Source organism: Pseudophryne corroboree, chromosome 1, assembly GCF_028390025.1.
Source record: "Pseudophryne corroboree isolate aPseCor3 chromosome 1, aPseCor3.hap2, whole genome shotgun sequence".
NCBI lineage: Eukaryota > Metazoa > Chordata > Amphibia > Anura > Myobatrachidae > Pseudophryne > Pseudophryne corroboree.
Genome location: NC_086444.1, coordinates 547,686,650 through 547,706,009, shown reverse-complemented (window position 1 = coordinate 547,706,009; position 19,360 = coordinate 547,686,650). Strand labels below are relative to the sequence as shown.

Genomic DNA, 19,360 nt, shown 5'->3' with positions numbered 1-19,360 from the left:
TTGCCACTCCCAGAAAATGGGGCTGTAACTCCCCCGTTTTTTGGAAGGGTGGCTGTTGTCACCTATTCCACACCTCCAAACAGCTGCAACATGTCAATCATGCTGTGACTTGGGGACACTGCAAAGAAAGAAACCTGCACATGCGCAGATCTCCAACCATTAGAGATGTACGTAAACATCGGGTTTGCGTACTGTACATCTCTGAATAAGGGCCAAAGATATGCGATGATGATGATGATACCTTCAGCACTATCTAGCCACTTATGACTGTCTGCATACTGATCCTTCTAGCCAACAGACCTTACAGTGCCTCTAACAGTTGCATCTACAGATGCATTCTTATATATCTTCCATCAATACGCCACGCAGAGAGAAATGAATGACGTGAGTGAGCTGATAGGTCTTGTGCAACTCTTAGCATTGGGGGTCTTATTTGCCAAAAATGCGTCTTATTTGCATTACTATGCAAATAATACCCCATACAGACCATAATTGGTGGGTCGCACCCGGGATCCATACACAGGTGCTTCACGGGTGCGACCCGCCGGAGGCCCGTTTCACACTGGTGTCCACGGCATATTGCCGACTTGGTGACGTCATCGGTGACGTGTGGGGAGGCGGCGCTTGGAGATCAGATGATCTCCAAGCGCTGGCCATCCATATAGCATAAATGGGAAACGGGTCCCATCGACCCGGCAACCCGTTCACACCGCACAGTGACCCGGGTTGAAGCCGTATTCAACCCTGGTCGCTACCAGGGATGAAATACCGGGTCATTGAACCGAACAATGCAGAAGAGACCGAACAATGCAGAAGAGCTGAAGGCCGCTATTGAAGCATCCTGGTCTTCCATAACACCTCAGCAGTGCCACAGACTGATAGAATCCATGCCATGCCGCATTGAGGAATAAATTCATGCAAAAGGGGCCCAAACCACGAGTACATATGCATGATTATACTTTTCAGAGGGCCGACATTTCTGTATTTAAAATCCTTTTTTTATTGATTTTATCATGTAATATTCTAATTTTCTGAGATTTTGGATTTGGTGTTATCTTAAACTGTAAACCACAATCATCAAAATGATAACAAATAAAGGCTTGAAATATCTCACTTTGCATGTAATGAGTCTATATAATATATTAGTTTCATCTTTTAAATTGAATTACTAAAATAAATGAACTTTTGCACAATATTCTAATTTTCTGAGTTTCACTGTATTACCTTAATTAACCGATGTGTCTGTGTATTTATGTCAGACCCTAGAACATGTATTTTTATTATGAATACTACTTATACCATGAAACTTGGAGCTTTAAGGTAAAGATTTGGGGCTAGATTTATCAAAGCTTATCGAAAGATAAAGTAGAAAGAGATAATGTAACAAACAGGCAGATTTCCGAAATTGGTTGTCCCAGTCTTATCACCAACGCGTTTAAAAAAAAAAAGCTGCTGAAGCAGTGAAACGCGTTGGTGATAAGACTGGGACAACCAATTTCGGAAATCTGCCTGATGTCCATTGATTGGGTACTGCTGCCTCACTCAGGACATTCCTAGGAGAGACCTTGCTGTGGTACATCTTTGCAGAAAAATACCAGCACTTAAAAATCCAACCAGCATGAGGATCTCCATTGCCATACAGGAGTGCTAACCTACTGGAGGACTCATTTCTTGGTGGAACTGGTAATATGCGGTACTAAGACTTCCCTAGGACTCAGGCCATTCCAATTATCTAATTCCCAGCATTTTCAAGATATCTCTAAGAATTTATAGCAGTGTTGCTCCTTGCCCTACTCATTTTTATCATTTTTTATCTGTTGCAACAGTATTTATACATGAAATTCATCTCTTAATTAATGTTTTACATTTATAAAATAAACATTGAGTGTTAAAATTCAATTAGCTCTTAGCGCTGAATTTTTTCCATTTGTTAACTTGCTAGCAGGGTTTGACTAGCCCTTTTCATTCAGCAGCTGTAGGATCCACAACACACGTCAGCGCCAATTTCTACCTTGGTAGTTTCTTTAGCTAACAAACTTAACATTATACTTTAACTTACAATACCATATGCATCGCCTAAATGTAATAACATTTACGTAAGAGTTATGCAAATTAGACTCAACACCTAAATTATTAGACTTGACAGTTTCATGACTTACCGGCAACATACTTAAGGTGCATAGACACTGTGCAATATTTTAGTCAATATCGCAAATTTTCCCCCTTCTGAGTGATATTGACAAAAATATTGCACAGTTTGTATGCTGCAAACGACGGCCGATGTGTGTTCGGGGGGACGTCAGCTCCGGAACCGATCAGCCTGATTCAATCGCACTGGAGGAGTAAGTCCTGGGTTGTGCACAGACTGCACAAAGTGGATTTTAGCAGCTCGGCGTACACATAGCATCGCACACTTGCACAGCGAAAAATACACAGCCAGGCAATCAGGTATGAATGACCTCCTATCTATGTCGGGCGACCCGGGAGGGAAGGGAACATACTGTGCGATATCGCTCATGGAGCGTATCGCACAGTGTGTACTCACATGTGGATTATATACTGTGCCATTTCTTATCATATTGGGAGAGCTGGATCATGCTGCTATCTATTTATATTATATATACACACACACACACACACACACACACACACACACACACACACACACACACATATATATATAAATATATACATGTATATTGATCTAGACAAAACAGATACTCTCCCTTTTGCGCTATTAAACAGAAAGTGAGAAAGGATTGGGTTTGGGCTGCCAAATTCCACTAAGTCCCTTGTTAGGAGGGACTAAAAAGATACAAATATGTGCCAGTAGAGGAATGGGCGCACTTGGGTTGTTTTTCCACCCAATATTCAATGGGGAAAAACAGCAGTCTCCCTAAGATATTTACTCCTAATTCGTGAGCATAAAACCACATTTAACATGTTCCATGTAAAAATGTATTACAACATAAAAGCAATGATACAAAACGGTATAGTATCTCTTCTTGCAGATAACACCATATAGTACAGAGGACCAGTTGAAATAACTTTGATAGATTCCTCCTTCTCCTTTGACAATTCGGAGATTTGATGTTTATGAACAAATAACCCGACGCGTTTCGTCTTATTCTAAGACTTCATCAGGGGTATGTCTCTAGTGCTTGATAAATACTGTTAGTGCATCAATGAAATGGCAATTACGTATTCTGGATACTTGAAAAAACCACACACCGGTGGGGTACACAGGTGAAAGTTAGATTAAGCCTTATGGTTAAGTGCTTGAATAACAAGTTCAAACGCATAGGCCTGAACGCAAGTTCATATAGGTATGCGACCTTATGATTCAGGGATTTGGATAACACGTTCAAATACACAGGTCTACCACAATTTCATATGCGTGTGTAACCTTACCAGTAGCTACAATAGTGGACACTGGTTGTGACTTGAAGCTATTGTAGCTACTGGTAAGGTTACACACGCATATGAAATTGTGGTAGACCTGTGTATTTTAATTTGTTATCCAAATCCCTGAATCATAAGGTTGCATACCTATATGAACTTGCGTTCAGGCCTATGCGTTTGAACTTGTTATTCAAGCACTTAACCATAAGGCTTAATCTAACTTTCACCTGTGTACCCCACCGGTGTGTGGTTTTTTCAAGTATCCAGAATACGTAATTGCCATTTCATTGATGCACTAACAGTATTTATCAAGCACTAGAGACATACCCCTGATGAAGTCTTAGAATAAGACGAAACGCGTCGGGTTATTTGTTCATAAACATCAAATCTCTGAATTGTCAAAGGAGAAGGAGGAATCTATCAAAGTTATTTCAACTGGTCCTCTGTACTATATGGTGTTATCTGCAAGAAGAGATACTATACCGTTTTGTATCATTGCTTTTATGTTGTAATAAATTTTTACATGGAACATGTTAAATGTGGTTTTATGCTCACGAATTAGGAGTAAATATCTTAGGGAGACTGCTATATTTCCCCATTGAATATTGGGTGGAAAAACAACCCAAGTGCGCCCATTCCTCTACTGGCACATATATGTATATAGATCTATATATATATATATATATATATATATATATACACACACACACACACACACACACACACACACACACACACACACACACACACACACATATATATAATTAACTTGGCAAAAACAAATTTTTACACAAAAATAATACTGGATTATACTGTTACTGTCATAGATGTGTAAATGCTAACATTAGACCTAAATACACACCCTCTGGCAGCTGAAACAGCTCACAGTCGAGCCAGCCAGGGAAGCAGAAGACAATGAGGTGCGCACAGACACTTCACTGAAGAACAGGCAGCCAGGTCCCTCTGGTTACTGGTAACACTGCACAAAGCTTGACTTGAGCCTCCTCCCATTCTCCCTCCCAGAATGCCCTGTGGTGCCGGCGTGCGTGATGATGTCACGGGGAGTGACGTACTGCACCCGGCATTGATAGAGATTTCGGCAGGGTAGATGCTAGAATCAAGTGGGCTAAGGGACCTTTTCCGTCAGGGGGAGGAGCCACGACACAAGGGGGAGGAGCTATGGAAGCGGGATAGTTCCTCTACTATCCACGCCACCAACTATTACCTTTAGTAATCAGGTGCCGAGTGAAGCGGAGTGGAGCGAGCCACCGAGTCCGAAGCGTGGCGAGCGAAGCGAGCCCGCGAGGGTACTTTTCGGGTACCCTGTTCGCCCGTAGCTCCTCCCCCTGGTGACGTGTCTCCTCCCCTAGGTACGTCAGAAGGTCCCTTCTCCCACTCCGATATAGAATCAACCATTTTGGCAGTACGGACCCGGCGACGCCGCGGAGGTGTACACAGGAAGGCCAGGCGGGTGCCTCAATTACTTTGAGACTGTGTCATGAAGTCGGCGGGGCTGCGGGGGGCTTGGTGCCAGGAGTGAGTGTGCCGCTGCTGACGTGATGGGGGTGCAGGTGTGCAGCTCTTTTTGGTGTCACTCTATTGAAGGGTGTCACCTGGGTGCAGGCCGCACCCCCTCATGACGCCACTGCCGTCCAACTCTGCTTAAGCGGGATTTGTGTGGACACACCCTCACAGAACTCTGCCCCAATATGCCCTCTTCCACCTTCAGTAGTAAATCTAAATGTGCATGAAAGATATGCTCTGCAGACAGGCTGTACCTTCCACTCTGCATCAGGGAACTTTGTTTGCAGGAGCATCCCAATATTCCCTTTTTATTCAAATAAAATGTGCAACTGTACTGCTTACTACACTGTTACCCAAGTGACCACAAATCATCACTGAATATGCAAGAGTTCACCATGCTAATGACAATTTAACAAGAGAGCTTTCACTGAAGTGTAGAGGGCAAGCTATAAGATGCAGTTCATATTTTTCCTGCATGCAGTTAGTCTGGGAACAGCATGACCTATACCACTATCTAAACTACTATTTATGCCTGAGGTGTTCATCTGTCTCAGTTTGCAAAGCATGGAAATTTAGCAGTTACAGTAGTATTACCTTTTGACATTATGAGATAGCAGAGACAGCCAGTATTCCTTAATGGCTACATGTTTAACCCTATTCTCTCAATCCTTACAGCAGAATATGGTACAAGTGTAAATGTTCTGTTTGACTGTTCTGTGAAATTAGCATGTGGGAAGAGCTGCTATGGGGTAAATTATCTAAGATGGGAGTTCTATTTAAGATGGGATTTTGCCCATAGCAACCAGATTCCAGGTATTATCTTGTGCATGTTTTGCAGGTCTCCTCACAGAATCACAAGTGAAATAATTAGCTCCACCTGTGGACCTTTTAAAATGTGTCAGTGAGTAATTAATACACCTGTGCACCTACTGGGTTACCGGCAAAACATGCACTGTGTGGGGTCCTGAGGACCGAGTTTGAGAACCTATGTTCTAGAAGGTGCTAGATTCTGATTGGTTGCTATGGACAACATCAAATATTAAATAGAGCTCCCATTTTAGTAAATGTACCCCTGAGTGAGCCAGCAGCAATTTATTTGAGTAAATTACAATAAACATTCAAATTTACTGATTTATTTGGAAAACCCTGACTACTGGACAATTAACCAAGCGGTATTCATGAAAATATAACATACGTAAACTGCAAGTCTGGGTAATTCGTTAACTTGAAGCAGCAGAATTCATAAGAATTTGCATTTGTACAGACTGATCTGGATGTCTGCTTTCCACTACTACAGTTACCCTGTTTTGTCTTTGAAGGTTGCTTAGCTGTTGTGCGGCAAAGACATCTGTTACATTAGTTTTAAACAATAGCAACAATCACCCAAGGAACCATGAGAATGAGGGCTAAGCATCTGATTTACAGGCTAGGTTAGAGGAGATGAGAAATTAGGGCAACCTAATGACGTCTGGCTGGATGGACCAGCTTGTAAACTACTTAACAATAGATTAGAAAGATAGATGTGTCAAGTGGAAGCAGAGTATGTCGTTGGTTTTACAGACAGCCAGTAACACAAAGGACACATAACAATGCAGGCACAGACACCGCCAACTGACACTAATTTTCATGGACTTTGCCAAGTTTCACAGATTTGTCAATGGTAATGTCACTATTTCTGACCAAGTGCCAGCACAATTCCTCTTATGCTGTATACTGGACTCTTTAATTATTCTGTGTGCTGTAGCAGTATTGATTGTGTATGAGTATTTAAAATTGTGTAATTGTTTATAACCAAAGTCAGTAAAATATGATGTGTATTCTAGTACAGAGATGCCTGTCTAGACAGCCCCATTCTTAGATCATACATGCCTTCTCTCCTGGAATGTCCGGGCTGCTGGTGCTGCTACAGATGACAGTGTAGTCCTACAAACAGCATGCACGAATAATCATGGCCTGTCAATTGCACAATATTTTGATATTTTAACCCTGACACCCACTGCGTTCCAACAGGCTACACAGCTCATACCATGAAACTAAAAAGTTCTAGTTTGCTATGATCTTAGCAATCTGACCCCTTAATACATGGGATAGTTTGTGTAGCTTCCATATCTTAAAATAATGATTGATGTATTAGATGTTTCCTTTTAATTCATGCGCTGGTATGGATGGTGTGGTCTGTAATATATCGCATGGTTTATAACATGTAGTGTTCACTCTAGGAGTGAAAAGGGGCAGGGCGCTGGACTCCGGGGGCACATGTGCGCGCGCGCCCGAAATGGGGGCGCGACCACGCAAATTAGGGGGCGTGGCCACGTCTCCGTCATTTTAGGGGGCGGTGCGGCCCACAGACGCTACTATAGAGAGCGTCTGTGGCCGGCGACGTCACTGTTGGGGGCGTGCCCAGCACCTCCGTCGGTGCTGGGCTTCCCCCAGCCCTCTCCCAATGCGTGAATGGATACCGCGCGCATGCGCACGGCATCTATACACGCCGGGAGGGCAGGGAGCGGGCGGCTGTTCTAGCAGGGCGCCGCAAAAGGGGCAGGGCGGGTTTTGCCTGTTAAAAAACGGGCAGGGCGCGGCGCCCTGCTAAAACAGCCTAGAGTGAACACTAAACATGTGCATCAAAACACTAAAAACCATGCAAACTGACAAAACTACCCCTTAGTAAATCTTCTCAATATCATAAAAATGTGCTATGTTCCAGGATTTCCCGCTATTGCCCATTTGTTCAGATTTGCATGTTATCTAGTTCAACACATCTTAATTTCAATGTTAAAGAGCAAATGTTACTGAAAAGATAGAAGACAGAACAAATGTGTATTGTTTAGAATGATGCATAACTTGCTCAATCAGATTCCACTATACCAGTATACTCATGCTACAGCAATAAAAACATAACCCCCTCACCCTCCAGCATGTACTGATTAGGAAACAACCTTTAAAGGAAACGACCTTTAGCCGTCCGGCTTTTTCCTGGCCGGCAAAAGCCGGGTAGTGTGTTTCAGCACTAAGGCCCATATACACGGGAGAGATGTGTGCGGAGCGATGCGGGGGAGGACGGGGGACGGGAAAGGGGGGGCTCATTTCACCCAGTGGGTGAAATGAGCGACATGCTAGACTGAGCCTGCATGCAGGCCAATCTAGCACTGGCGATAGCGATGTGCGGGGCCGCACATCGCTATCGCTGAGGGGGCTACACAGGAGTGATCTGTGCTTAATATCTAAGCAATCTAGTCAGATTGCTTAGATTTTAAGCATGGATCTCTACGTTAGTACCCCCCTTTAGACTTGGTATTGTACAGTCTCCTATACTGTGGTTATTGCTAACCTAGCAAGCAAAATCTGATTTTGATAGTCTGTCACCTTCCATTTGGCAAAGACCTCCCCATACATGCAGATAATTGACAATAGGCTGCAGATGAAGACGGATTACATACGTAATCCAGGCGGACGGGATGCCGGTTGTCAATATCCCAAGAGAGCCTGCCAGAATGCCGATAGCTGGGCAGGCACTAAGATTCCCCCTGTGGGCTAGCTGCACTTGCCACGCTGCGGGCTCGGTGGCTCACTGCGTTCACCACAAGATCTATTCCCGCTCTATGGGTGTCGTGGACACCCACGGGTGGGAATAGTCGTGGTGCGCCGGGATTTCGGCGTTGGTATCCTGAATGCCAGGATCCCAACAGCCGGCACTTTAACTGCATCCCTACGGGGAAACAGGATCTTGTTAAATGGACTCTTTGTTGGAGATTTTACCCCCAAACTACTTAATCTATTAAAAATTTATTTATTTTTAATTCAGGAAATGTTGAGTGATTTTACTTACAAAACTCAATGGGGTAAATTTACTGAGTTGGGAGTTCTATTTATGATGGGATGTTGCCGATAGCAACCAATCAGATTCTACTTTTCATTTATCTAGCACCTTCTAGAACAGAGGTTCTCAAACTCGGTCCTCGGGAGCCCACACAGTGCATGTTTTGCAGGTAACCCAGCAGGTGCACAGGTGTATTAATTACTCACTGACACATTTTAAAAGGCCCACAGGTGGAGCTAATTATTTCACTTGCGATTCTGTGAGGAGACCTGCAAAACATGCACTGTGTGGGCCCCCGAGGACCGAGTTTGAGAACCTGTGTTCTAGAAGATAATACCTGGAATCTGATTGGTTGCTATGGGCAACATCCCATCTTAAATAGAACTCCCATCTTAGTAAATTTACCCCAATGTTTTCTCAAACATATTTGAGTAAGTATTTGAGTAAGTATTAAATTTGATTGGGAGCTAAAAGCCAATTGAAATGTTTTGCCCATAAATGAATCAGACAAGTTCAAACTTCGGTGTCTAGCTGAACTTGAGATGAGCTGCATGTTGGACCACCGTAATTCTGAGCGATGTACGCAGCCACACATCACAACGGCACATTGCTCAGAACATAATTAGCCCCAAAGTGTCATCTAGGTCATAAATCACTAAACTGGGGTTTGAACCAGAATCTCCCTAATGTCTGAAATTACTGGGAGGGTATCAGAATCACAGGCTTATTAAAAGCAGCCCCATCGGTTTTGCATATAAATGACTTATTTTGTACATTAGTAGCTTTTAGGAACACAAATCCATTATGCAAGTGTACTGTAGCATACTAATTCATAGAGGAAACAGATTTATGTTCAGATTTTAGTGCTACAGGGATTTAAAAAAAAACAACACTTTACAGACACTAGATACACAAGAAATGTAACTGCAAGTGATACATTTTTAATGTATTTTATTGTTAATTAAAGAGACAGCTACATTTATATAATGGTGCATTATTTTCCAATTTATGGAAAACTTCAGTGCACCCTACAATGGCAAACAAAATATTTGCAAAATATGGTACAAACAAGCATGTACTGTAAAGTGGTCCTGTTTTTTTAGCTATAGGAAACCATCTTCTATTATATCATTACATATCTAATACCCCTTTCACACAGAAAACCAAATTACTGGGTAAAGCAATTTTACTCGGTAATTTGCGGATCAACACAGATCCTTATTCTGTGTGAAAGGGTCAAACTGGGCTGAAATTCCCAGGACTTCAACCCTGGTTTATACAAGCTTTGCAGACCCGGCAATTGCGACCCGGGCTGACCCTTTCACACGGGAGAAATAATTGGGGTTGAGCCGCAAATTACCGGGTAGAACTGCTTGAACAGGTAATTACTTTCCTGTGTGAAAGGGGGTAAGGCTGGGACCGCAAAATGACCTGCCCCTCAAATGCCAGATAAAAGTCAGGTTTTACAGACATTTCTGTGTGAAAGTGATAATAAACTATGAAATTACTCTCATTTATTCAGAAACAATGACAAAAATACTTATACATAGAATGTGGCAAACCAACCACGTACCAACCGATATTTCCAAAACCTGATAATGCTCTTTTGTCAAATGCAAATAAATATTTATCTGTGTAACAAATAAACAACAATAACTGTAAAGTATCAGACTTACCCACACTTGTAGGGAAAATATCTTCATTGTTAATTTGAACCTCAATCCAGTCCATGAGCAGGTTCATGTACTGAGGTGCTGGTAAGGCAGTGGGTTTCTTGTATTTCATGTCATCTTGCCATCTATACTCATATTTTGGACCTCCAGACATAACAGGACATGTCCTCTCAGTGCAGAAGTCACACATAGTACCGTAAATTAGGTTAATCCTATTGAAAAAGTCCACCACATGAACAGCTACCCAGTCATTGAGGTCTTCTCCATTGGGAAGATGGACTGTGGCTTTCAGATCAACTCCAGAAGTCAAAGAAGCTTGGGCACGTTTATGTAATTCAAACCTTTGTGTGCCGGGGTCAAATTTCCTTTTAGGCCTAAATGTCTTGTCCTTGTTAAATACTTGCTTTAGACCTATTGACATGTCTTTTGTACGTGAGCTATATCCTCGTGGTGATGTCAGTGTGCTAGTCTCGCACAAGATGGAGTGATAGGAACAGGACAAGTATCTGTCTACTTCCTGGAAGACTTCATTTTCTAGAGAAAAAAATAAATAAAAAGTTATGTAAGATCATGCCAGATATACTGACCGCAGTGCAAAAAGTCCCATTTGACTTTTCCCACATTTCAGCTCTCCATCTCAGGAGGTGGCGAACTGAAATGTCCCCCACCCTGAGGCTATTCGTGTTCGAACTGCGCTACAACTGAATTGCTCCGTCGAACACCATCTAGTTGCAGCCACCAGGTAAAACAATTCATAAAAACACGAACAGTAGACAAAATCTGTACCAGATAGTTGTTATGGTAGCCACATCACAATTATCACATGCAAAGCACAGAACATGGGTTAGTTCACCACTGGATATGTAATGCATGGGTGGTCTTCAGTTTGCTGGCAGCCGGGCTCCCGACGACCAGCATACCGGCGCCGGAATCCCAACAGCTTTTCTCCCTCTTGGGGGTCCACAGCGTGGCGAGCGCAGCAAGACTGCAAGGGGCTCATTTGCACTCGCCCAGCTGTTGGTATGCCGGCGGTCGGGATTCCGGCACTGTTATGCTGGCCGCCGGCATAACATACTACACCCATAATGCACCTCTGGACAAAGGATGCAGCCCTCACACCAACGTGTTTTGACGCCTTTTGGCATCTTTGTTAAAGTATATGACATCATCTCTCTTACTGATTAAATGTGAGCCAATAATTATGCATTCCAAAAATCCTATTTCTCTCAATATAGCGGTATGAACTCTAAACATACCAACATAGGTGCACCATTGACCCACTTCCCACCGCACCATGCTTGTGCAGAATAATAAAGCTATTACAAAGAGTGGAAAAACTGGAAAGACGTCACAGCATCAAATCCCAGCGGTACAATTGTACAATACATTGCTTATGTGATGTCTAATCATTTAGATCAGACTAATATCAGGTAATAATTAGCCACACATTATGTGATGTAGGCTCAATTGCCACATACTTGCTGCAATATTACAGCTTAGAGGATACTCAATTAGCCCCGATAATTTTTCTCCAGAAACGGTACCGTACAAAGGTGGTCATTCCGAGTTGTTCGCTCGCTAGCAGTTTTTAGCAGCCGTGCAAACGCTATGCCGCCGCCAACTGGGAGTGTATTTTAGCTTAGCAGAAGTGCGAACGAAAGGATCGCAGAGCGGCTACAAAGTTTTTTTGTGCAGTTTTAGAGTAGCTCAAAACCTACTCATAGCTTGCGATGACTTCAGACTGTTCAGTTCCTGTTTTGACGTTACAAACACACCCTGCGTTCGCCCAGCCACGCCTGCGTTTTTCCTGGCACGCCTGCATTTTTTCGAACACTCCCTGAAAACGGTCAGTTGACACCCAGAAATGCCCACTTCATGTCAATCACTCTGCAGCCAGCAGTGCGACTGAAAAGCTTCGCTAGAGCCTGTGTGAAACTACATTGTTCGTTGTAGTAGTACTTTGCGCGTGCGCATTGCACCGCCTACGCATGCGCAGAAGTGCCGTTTTTTAGCATCATCACTGCACAGCAAACGAACGCAGCTAGCGATCAACTCGGAATGACCACCAAAAGGTCAACATGTACAAAAGATGAACAGGGTGAAAAGGTCTCCATGGAAATGGTCTACACAAAAAAGGTCGACATTTTTTTTTTGAGTGTCATTTTCTATGTTAAACCACATGTGACCCCAATTAGTGTACCGCTTCAAGCTGGGTGACTCACTCCGCTACTGCTGCACTCTGCATGTTACTATTCCCAATCGCAGTCCACGTAAATGGTAAATGATGAATAAGTTGAAAAAAAAATCCAAAAGAACTTGCGTTGACCATATGTGTGTTGACCATCTTCATGTCGACCATTTCAACCTGTCAACTTTCTGTACCTGTTGAACTTTTACACGTTGACCTTTTGACAATGTTGATCTTTTGTACATGTCGTCCTAATGCATGTTGACCATATGTGGTCCACCTACTGACTGTCGACCTATCATCCAGATCCCGACTTTGACTCTTTGCTATGATGGAATGGAGTTCAAACAACAAAAGCAATCTACAGTATATGAGGATTAGCTATACACACACAAAAACAGAGCATGAAAGCAAACATGCGCTCACAGGTAGGCATGTACAATGCACTTAAGAATGGATCTACACTACATGGGTATATAGCTACATATTACTGTATACCCAGGTCTAGAATAACATATATGCCTAAATGGACAAAAGATAATTTTGACACAAATTTGACTGTTTACATTTAAACAGATCTGATGACAGAAAATGACAAATACTACTGAATAATATGTTACACCACACACCTTCCATAAAAAAAGGGGATTTTAAAATGCAATACGTGCTGACATTATTAGTCTGCACTCCTCTATTACAGATTGGGAGCTCTGAAGTTAATTAAAACCCACATTTATAGCCAGGAAGAAATCCAGGATTGCAGCTAAATTCCACTCTGGGTTAAAGCTAGCACTGCTGCTGCATTGTTCTTATCATTGTAAACGGATTATGGAATTCAATCAGCCCCGAAAAATGTTCTGGCGCAAAAAAAGCTTTTCTCAATTTCTCCCCTCACAATTCAATTAACATTTTTTTTCCCTGAAAATGTTTCATATTTCGGGCAAAAACACATAGCATCCGGGATAAGTTCATGGACCTATGTGTTTTCCTGAACTGCGGCTGCAAAAATGGGGCTGATGGCCCTCATTCCGAGTTGTTCGCTCGCAAGCTGCTTTTAGCAGCTTTGCACACGCTAAGCCGCCGCCTACTGGGAGTGAATCTTAGCTTATCAAAATTGCGAACGAAAAATTAGCAAAATTGCAAATAGACACTTCTTAGCAGTTTCTGAGTAGCTCCAGACTTACTCGGCATCTGCGATCAGTTCAGTGCTTGTCGTTCCTGGTTTGACGTCACAAACACACCCAGCGTTCGCCCAGACACTCCTCCGTTTCTCCAGCCACTCCCGCGTTTTTCCCAGAAACGGTAGCGTTTTTTCGCACACACCCATAAAACGGCCTGTTTCCGCCCAGAAACACCCACTTCCTGTCAATCACACTCCGATCACCAGAACGAAGAAAAAACCTTGTAATGCCGTGAGTAAAATACCTAACTGCATAGCAAATTTACTTGGCGCAGTCGCACTGCGGACATTGCGCATGCGCATTAGCGACTAATCGCTCCGTTGCGAGAAAAAAATAACGAGCGAACAACTCGGAATGACCCCCGATATCAGGGCTGCCACAGACAGGTGAAAACAAATCTCTGGCGAGTGCTGGCTTTCGGGGCTAATTAGATTTCCCCTGGGGGATCAATTAGCCGCTGTAATTTACCATGGCTGATTAAAGTCCCATGGCTTATACATTTTAGCAAAGGGATCATTACTCACTTGGGCACATTTACACTTATGCATTTCTTAATCAGATCTAGAGTCAACTTCTGATATTGGGGGTCATTCCGAGTTGATCGCTCGCTAGCAACTTTTTGCAGCGCTGCGATCAGATAGTCGCCGCCTACAGGGGAGTGTATTTTCGCTTTGCAAGTGTGCGAACGCCTTTGCAGTTGAGAGGTACAAAAACAGTTTCTGTAGTTTCTGAGTAGCTCTGGATTTACTCAGCTGCTGCGATCACTTCAGTCTTTTTGGTCCCGGAATTGACGTCAGACACTCGCCCTGGTGTTTTCCCAAACACTCCCTGAAAACGGTCAGTTGACACCCATAGACGCCCTCTTTCTGTCAATCACCTTGCGATCGACTGTGCGAAAGGATTCTTCGTTAAATCCATCGGCCAGCACCGATCCTCTTTGTACCCGTACGATGCGCCTGCGCATTGCGGTGCATACGCATGCGCAGTTTTGCCGAGTTTTAACCTGATCGCAGCGCTGCAAAAAGTTGCTAGCGAGCGATCAACTCGGAATGGCCGCCATAGTCTTACAAAATCTAGTAAATAGGATAGGGATAGAAAATGGGGATGCACTTTACCTATGTACACCTAACTCCATGTCAGTAAAACTTTTGAAGAACACTATAAACATATAGATGTTTGAGAGGTTGATATAGCTGATTGTTCTAATTAGAACAATCTGTACTCACACGAACAATAATCTTTTAGCTACCAATATCGGTAGTATACACTCTTTCAGGAGGAACAGAGGTCATCACAAGTTAAAGAGTAACTAGACAAGTAATGATTTATTATACAAGCATCTCATTGTATCACATTATACCAGCCTTCATCCTTAAGTCATATTTCAGATAACTCAATACCGTGACCAATTAATCACACAGTGGGGATCTAACTCACATCTCATTCTGCGGGTAGTTGGATTACTGACATGAAATGACAGAATTTGCAGAGTTTCATAAAGTCACATTAGTAATCTAAAGTCAGCCCTTGTTTACCCAAGATAAGAATGTCTTGTGTATGAGCACATACACATCACCATGCTGTAATGGAAGGCTACTGATATACTTTCCAAAGAGTGGAGGGGGAACGTTTGCAGTCTCTGTCTGGGCCCCTCCTCTCCAGATGTCAGCACTGAGCAGTACATCAGCTTAAATCTCTGGCACTGAAATAGTTCAAACTTGACAGTAAGGGGGATATTTGTCAAATCTTGGAGAGACAGTTGTCCATATGAACCAATCAGCTTCAAACTGTTATTTTACAAGCCAATTTAGCTCTCTCCAAGATTTGATAAATCTCCCCCTAAACTGAAATATTTCTGCTGACATAAAGGATATAAACTGTTGCCAGTGCCGGATTTTCAACAGGGCAGCCGAGACGGTTGCCCAGGTGCCCCTGCACATGAACCTGCAGAGATGGGAGTCAGTGGGTCCAAGGAAATACTGTGAAAAGTGTCAGGGCCAAAGAGCAACAGTGACCGGCAGTTTGGCCAAAGAGAGACTGTGCAATGCACCATAAAGAGACAGTGAAAGCCAGATGGTAAATAGATATAGGGGCATATCTATCACAATCCGCATTTTTTTTTTTTAACATCAATAGTTTTTATTGAGAATAAAAGTTTCACTTTTTTATAAAGGGTTGGGATACAGAAAAGAAGAAGGGGGGAGGGGGTACAGAACCAGGGGGATGGGATGCAGACACATAATAATCAAACATTTCATAAATACATATGCAACATATGCAATAAACAAATAAATTAAGTACACCAGGGTCAAAGTACTCAAACAGTCCAGCAGATGTACGTATGCTACACAACAAAACATGACAGGAGGCTGAAGAGCCTGTATAACAACCAGACTATAATGGTCAGTAAATAGATTTAAAGGTTATCAGGAAGGAGAGAAGACACCCCCACCATCAGTCACGTACTCGTGCCAAGGCATCCATTTCACCATTGGGGATGAAGCAGAAGGGGAATAGGGCATACATTCAGTCTCCATATTAAAATTAAATTGGATCTTATTAACTACCAGAGTTAAGGGGTGCGGGGTTGATTGTTTCCAACATTGGGCTAGAGCAGCCCTGGCTACAATACAAGTATGTCCAAACAGGTACCTCTGGTGAGGCAACTCCTCAGTAGGATAAACATGTAGCAAAGCCAAGGCCGGTGACGGGGACAGTGATAACTTTAGCACCTTATTTATTAGCTGAAATATCTTGAAAGCAGAAATTTTGAAGAAATGGACACGTCCAAAAAATATGGAAGATGTTACCCACTTTCCCACAATTTCGCCAGCAATGCTTGGAACAGGATCGCCAGCATACATGTAACCTAGCGGGCATAAGATACAATCTATGCAAAAGCTTAATATGCATCTCTGTATGATTCAGACATCGCGACATGCGATAAGATGAGGTAAATATCAGTTCCCATTGGGCCTCAGATGATGGGAGTCCCAAGTCCGTCTCCCATTTCAATTGTACATTGGTTTTTGTAATAGGAACGAGGCTTAAAAAGGGTTCTGTACCAAAAAGATATATGTTTCCTCGACTCATACAAGAACAAACGTGCTAAAATGGCTTGGGACACAGGGCCCAGGGGCCCAGAAGGCCTGGGTAAACTTTTGTACCAATGTTGAACCTGAAGATAATGGAACAATTCCTTACTGGGAAGAGTATCACGTGACTGTAGTAGGGCAAACGGAAGCATAACATGACCATCTAAAAGATCGCCTAATCTAAACAAACTGCAAGCATACCAAGCAGAAAGGTTGAGAGTAGGGATTAATTGTGCTATGGCTCGCAAAGATACATCAGAATAGGGAAATAAATGACCAGGTAAACGGCTGATTAGTTTGTCCCAAACCTGCAGAGACAATTTTACAGATGTAAGAAGAGCCAATGGTGATGGTCTTACGGTCGGCGGCAGTCTAAGGAGGTCCTCCAATGGGAAATCGGGGGACGCTGCTCTTTCAGTGGACACCCAAGTAGCAACAGAGGGCCCTCCCAACCAATACTTAAGCTGGGCTAACACACAAGCCTCCTGATACAAAACAAGGTCAGGCATAGCCAGTCCTCCATTCCGTCGAGGAAGAATCAGTCTCATCCGACCTAATCTAGGTGGGTGAGACTTCCACAGATAGCGTTACAATATAGTGCAACACTTATATACATAGTGTTTAGGAAATAAAAAGGGGATAGTGCGATAAAGATACGGTACATGAATTTGGGTAGAAGTCATTTTGAAAGCCGCTAAACGGCCTAACCATGAGATATCATCAGATATCCACGAGTTAGTAAGGGCCAATAAACTATCAAGTAAATGGGGTAAATTAACTTCAAATACAGAAAGGGTGGAGGGTGGGATACGGATACCTAAATACTGAAGAGAGGAGGAACGCCAGTTATAGGGGTGTTGTGATTGGAGAGTTGATAGAATCGGAGCTGGAATATTAACTGGAAGAGCATCTGTTTTTGTCGTGTTCATCTTGTAGTAGGAAGCCTCACTGTATCTTTTCAATATATCATGCAAACAAGGGAGAGAGGATATCGGGTTTGTGACAAATAATAGAACATCATCAGCAAACAGACAGAGCTTATGCGTGCTATTGCCAACCGTTATTCCTGGAAACTCCCTAGCCATCCGAATCCTTGCGGCCAGAGGTTCTATACCTAAGGTAAATATCAAGGGAGACAGAAGGCAGCCCTGACGCGTACCGTTCGTAATAGGAAAAGCTTCTGACAAAAATCCATTACTAAACACACGGTAAACACACGGGAGGAGGGGGAACTATATAAAGCCAAAACTGAAGATAGAATTTGGCCATTAAATCCAAATTTCTCTAAAACCGAGCGCATATACATCCAATATAGCCTATCAAACGCCTTTTCCGCGTCTAAAGAAAGCAGAAGAAAGCCATTGTTAGGAGGAATAGTGTCAATTAAATCAAACACCCTGCGGGTATTATCAGAGGACTGTCTACCGGGCACAAACCCCACCTGATCAGGATGGATCAGAGATGGCAGAAAAACATTTAAGCGTGTAGCAATTAGTTTAGCAAATATTTTAAAGTCTCCATTCAGGAGTGCAATAGGCCTATCATTTTGGCAATACGCTGGGTTCTTACCCGGTTTAGGCAAAATAATGACTTGGGCTTCTAGCATTTCCCTCGGAAAAGTGCTACAGGCGGACACTGCATTATATACTGATGTTAAGGTGTGAGAAAGGTGTTCACGAAAAGAAATATAAAACTCATTAATAAAACCATCAGGTCCCAGGGCCTTAACATGGGGGAGTGATTTCAAAACTGTTTCAACTTCTTGCGAGGTCCATGGAGCATTTACCAAACCTATTTGATCCGCATTGAGTGAAGGAAGGTTAAGGTCAGATAGAAATAATTGAATAGAATCAGAATTAGGTTGAAAGGTGAGGGGGTCAGATGCTAAGTTATAGAGGCTGGTATAATAGGTGGCGAACTGGTTTTCTATGTCTGACGGGTTAGCTACTTTATGTCCTTGTGGGGATATTAAATGTTTGATCCTATTCCTGGCCTGAAGAGTACGAAGCTTGTGGGCCAACATCCTACTCGGTCTGTTACCGGTCAAATAGAATGTTTGCCTCAATCTATTTAAAGCGAATTGGGTCCGTCTCAGAAAAAATTTCTGGAGCTGACCCCTAATGTTGGCCAGTGCCCTATGGAGGGATCTAGAGGGGTGGTTTTTATTTTTGTCCTCTACTTCCTTAAGCTGTCTCTAGATCCTGTTGCTGTTGAATCGCCTGTTAAGTCTGGCGCCTGCCTGGATCGCAGAGCCCCGCACTACAGCCTTGAGGGCACACCAGAAGGTGGTGACAGACGTATCTGAGGGAGAGTTAGTAACCAATCAGTAATGGCCTGTCTAGAAATGTGGGGAGAGGCGCCATGGCCTGGGAGGGGCATATTGATGGGATATACTCCATGACCACAGGAGCGGAGCATGGTCTGACCAAGTTATAGGCAAGATATCTACTAGATCCGAATGTTGTAGAGTCCATTTATCA

The 19,360-nt window shown here is 43.0% G+C and overlaps 1 protein-coding gene across 2 annotated transcripts in view; it reads right to left on the bottom strand.

Moving 5' to 3' along the window:
* MOB3B (MOB kinase activator 3B) overlaps positions 1-19,360 on the bottom strand; it is a 206,954-nt gene that overhangs the window by 173,473 nt on the left and 14,121 nt on the right. For both annotated transcript variants that reach the window (XM_063914093.1, XM_063914094.1), the window contains exon 2: positions 10,420-10,950. In XM_063914093.1, coding sequence (XP_063770163.1) covers positions 10,420-10,837 — 418 coding nt within the window. In that variant the 5' untranslated portion in view covers positions 10,838-10,950. The remainder of the gene's footprint in view (positions 1-10,419; positions 10,951-19,360) is intronic.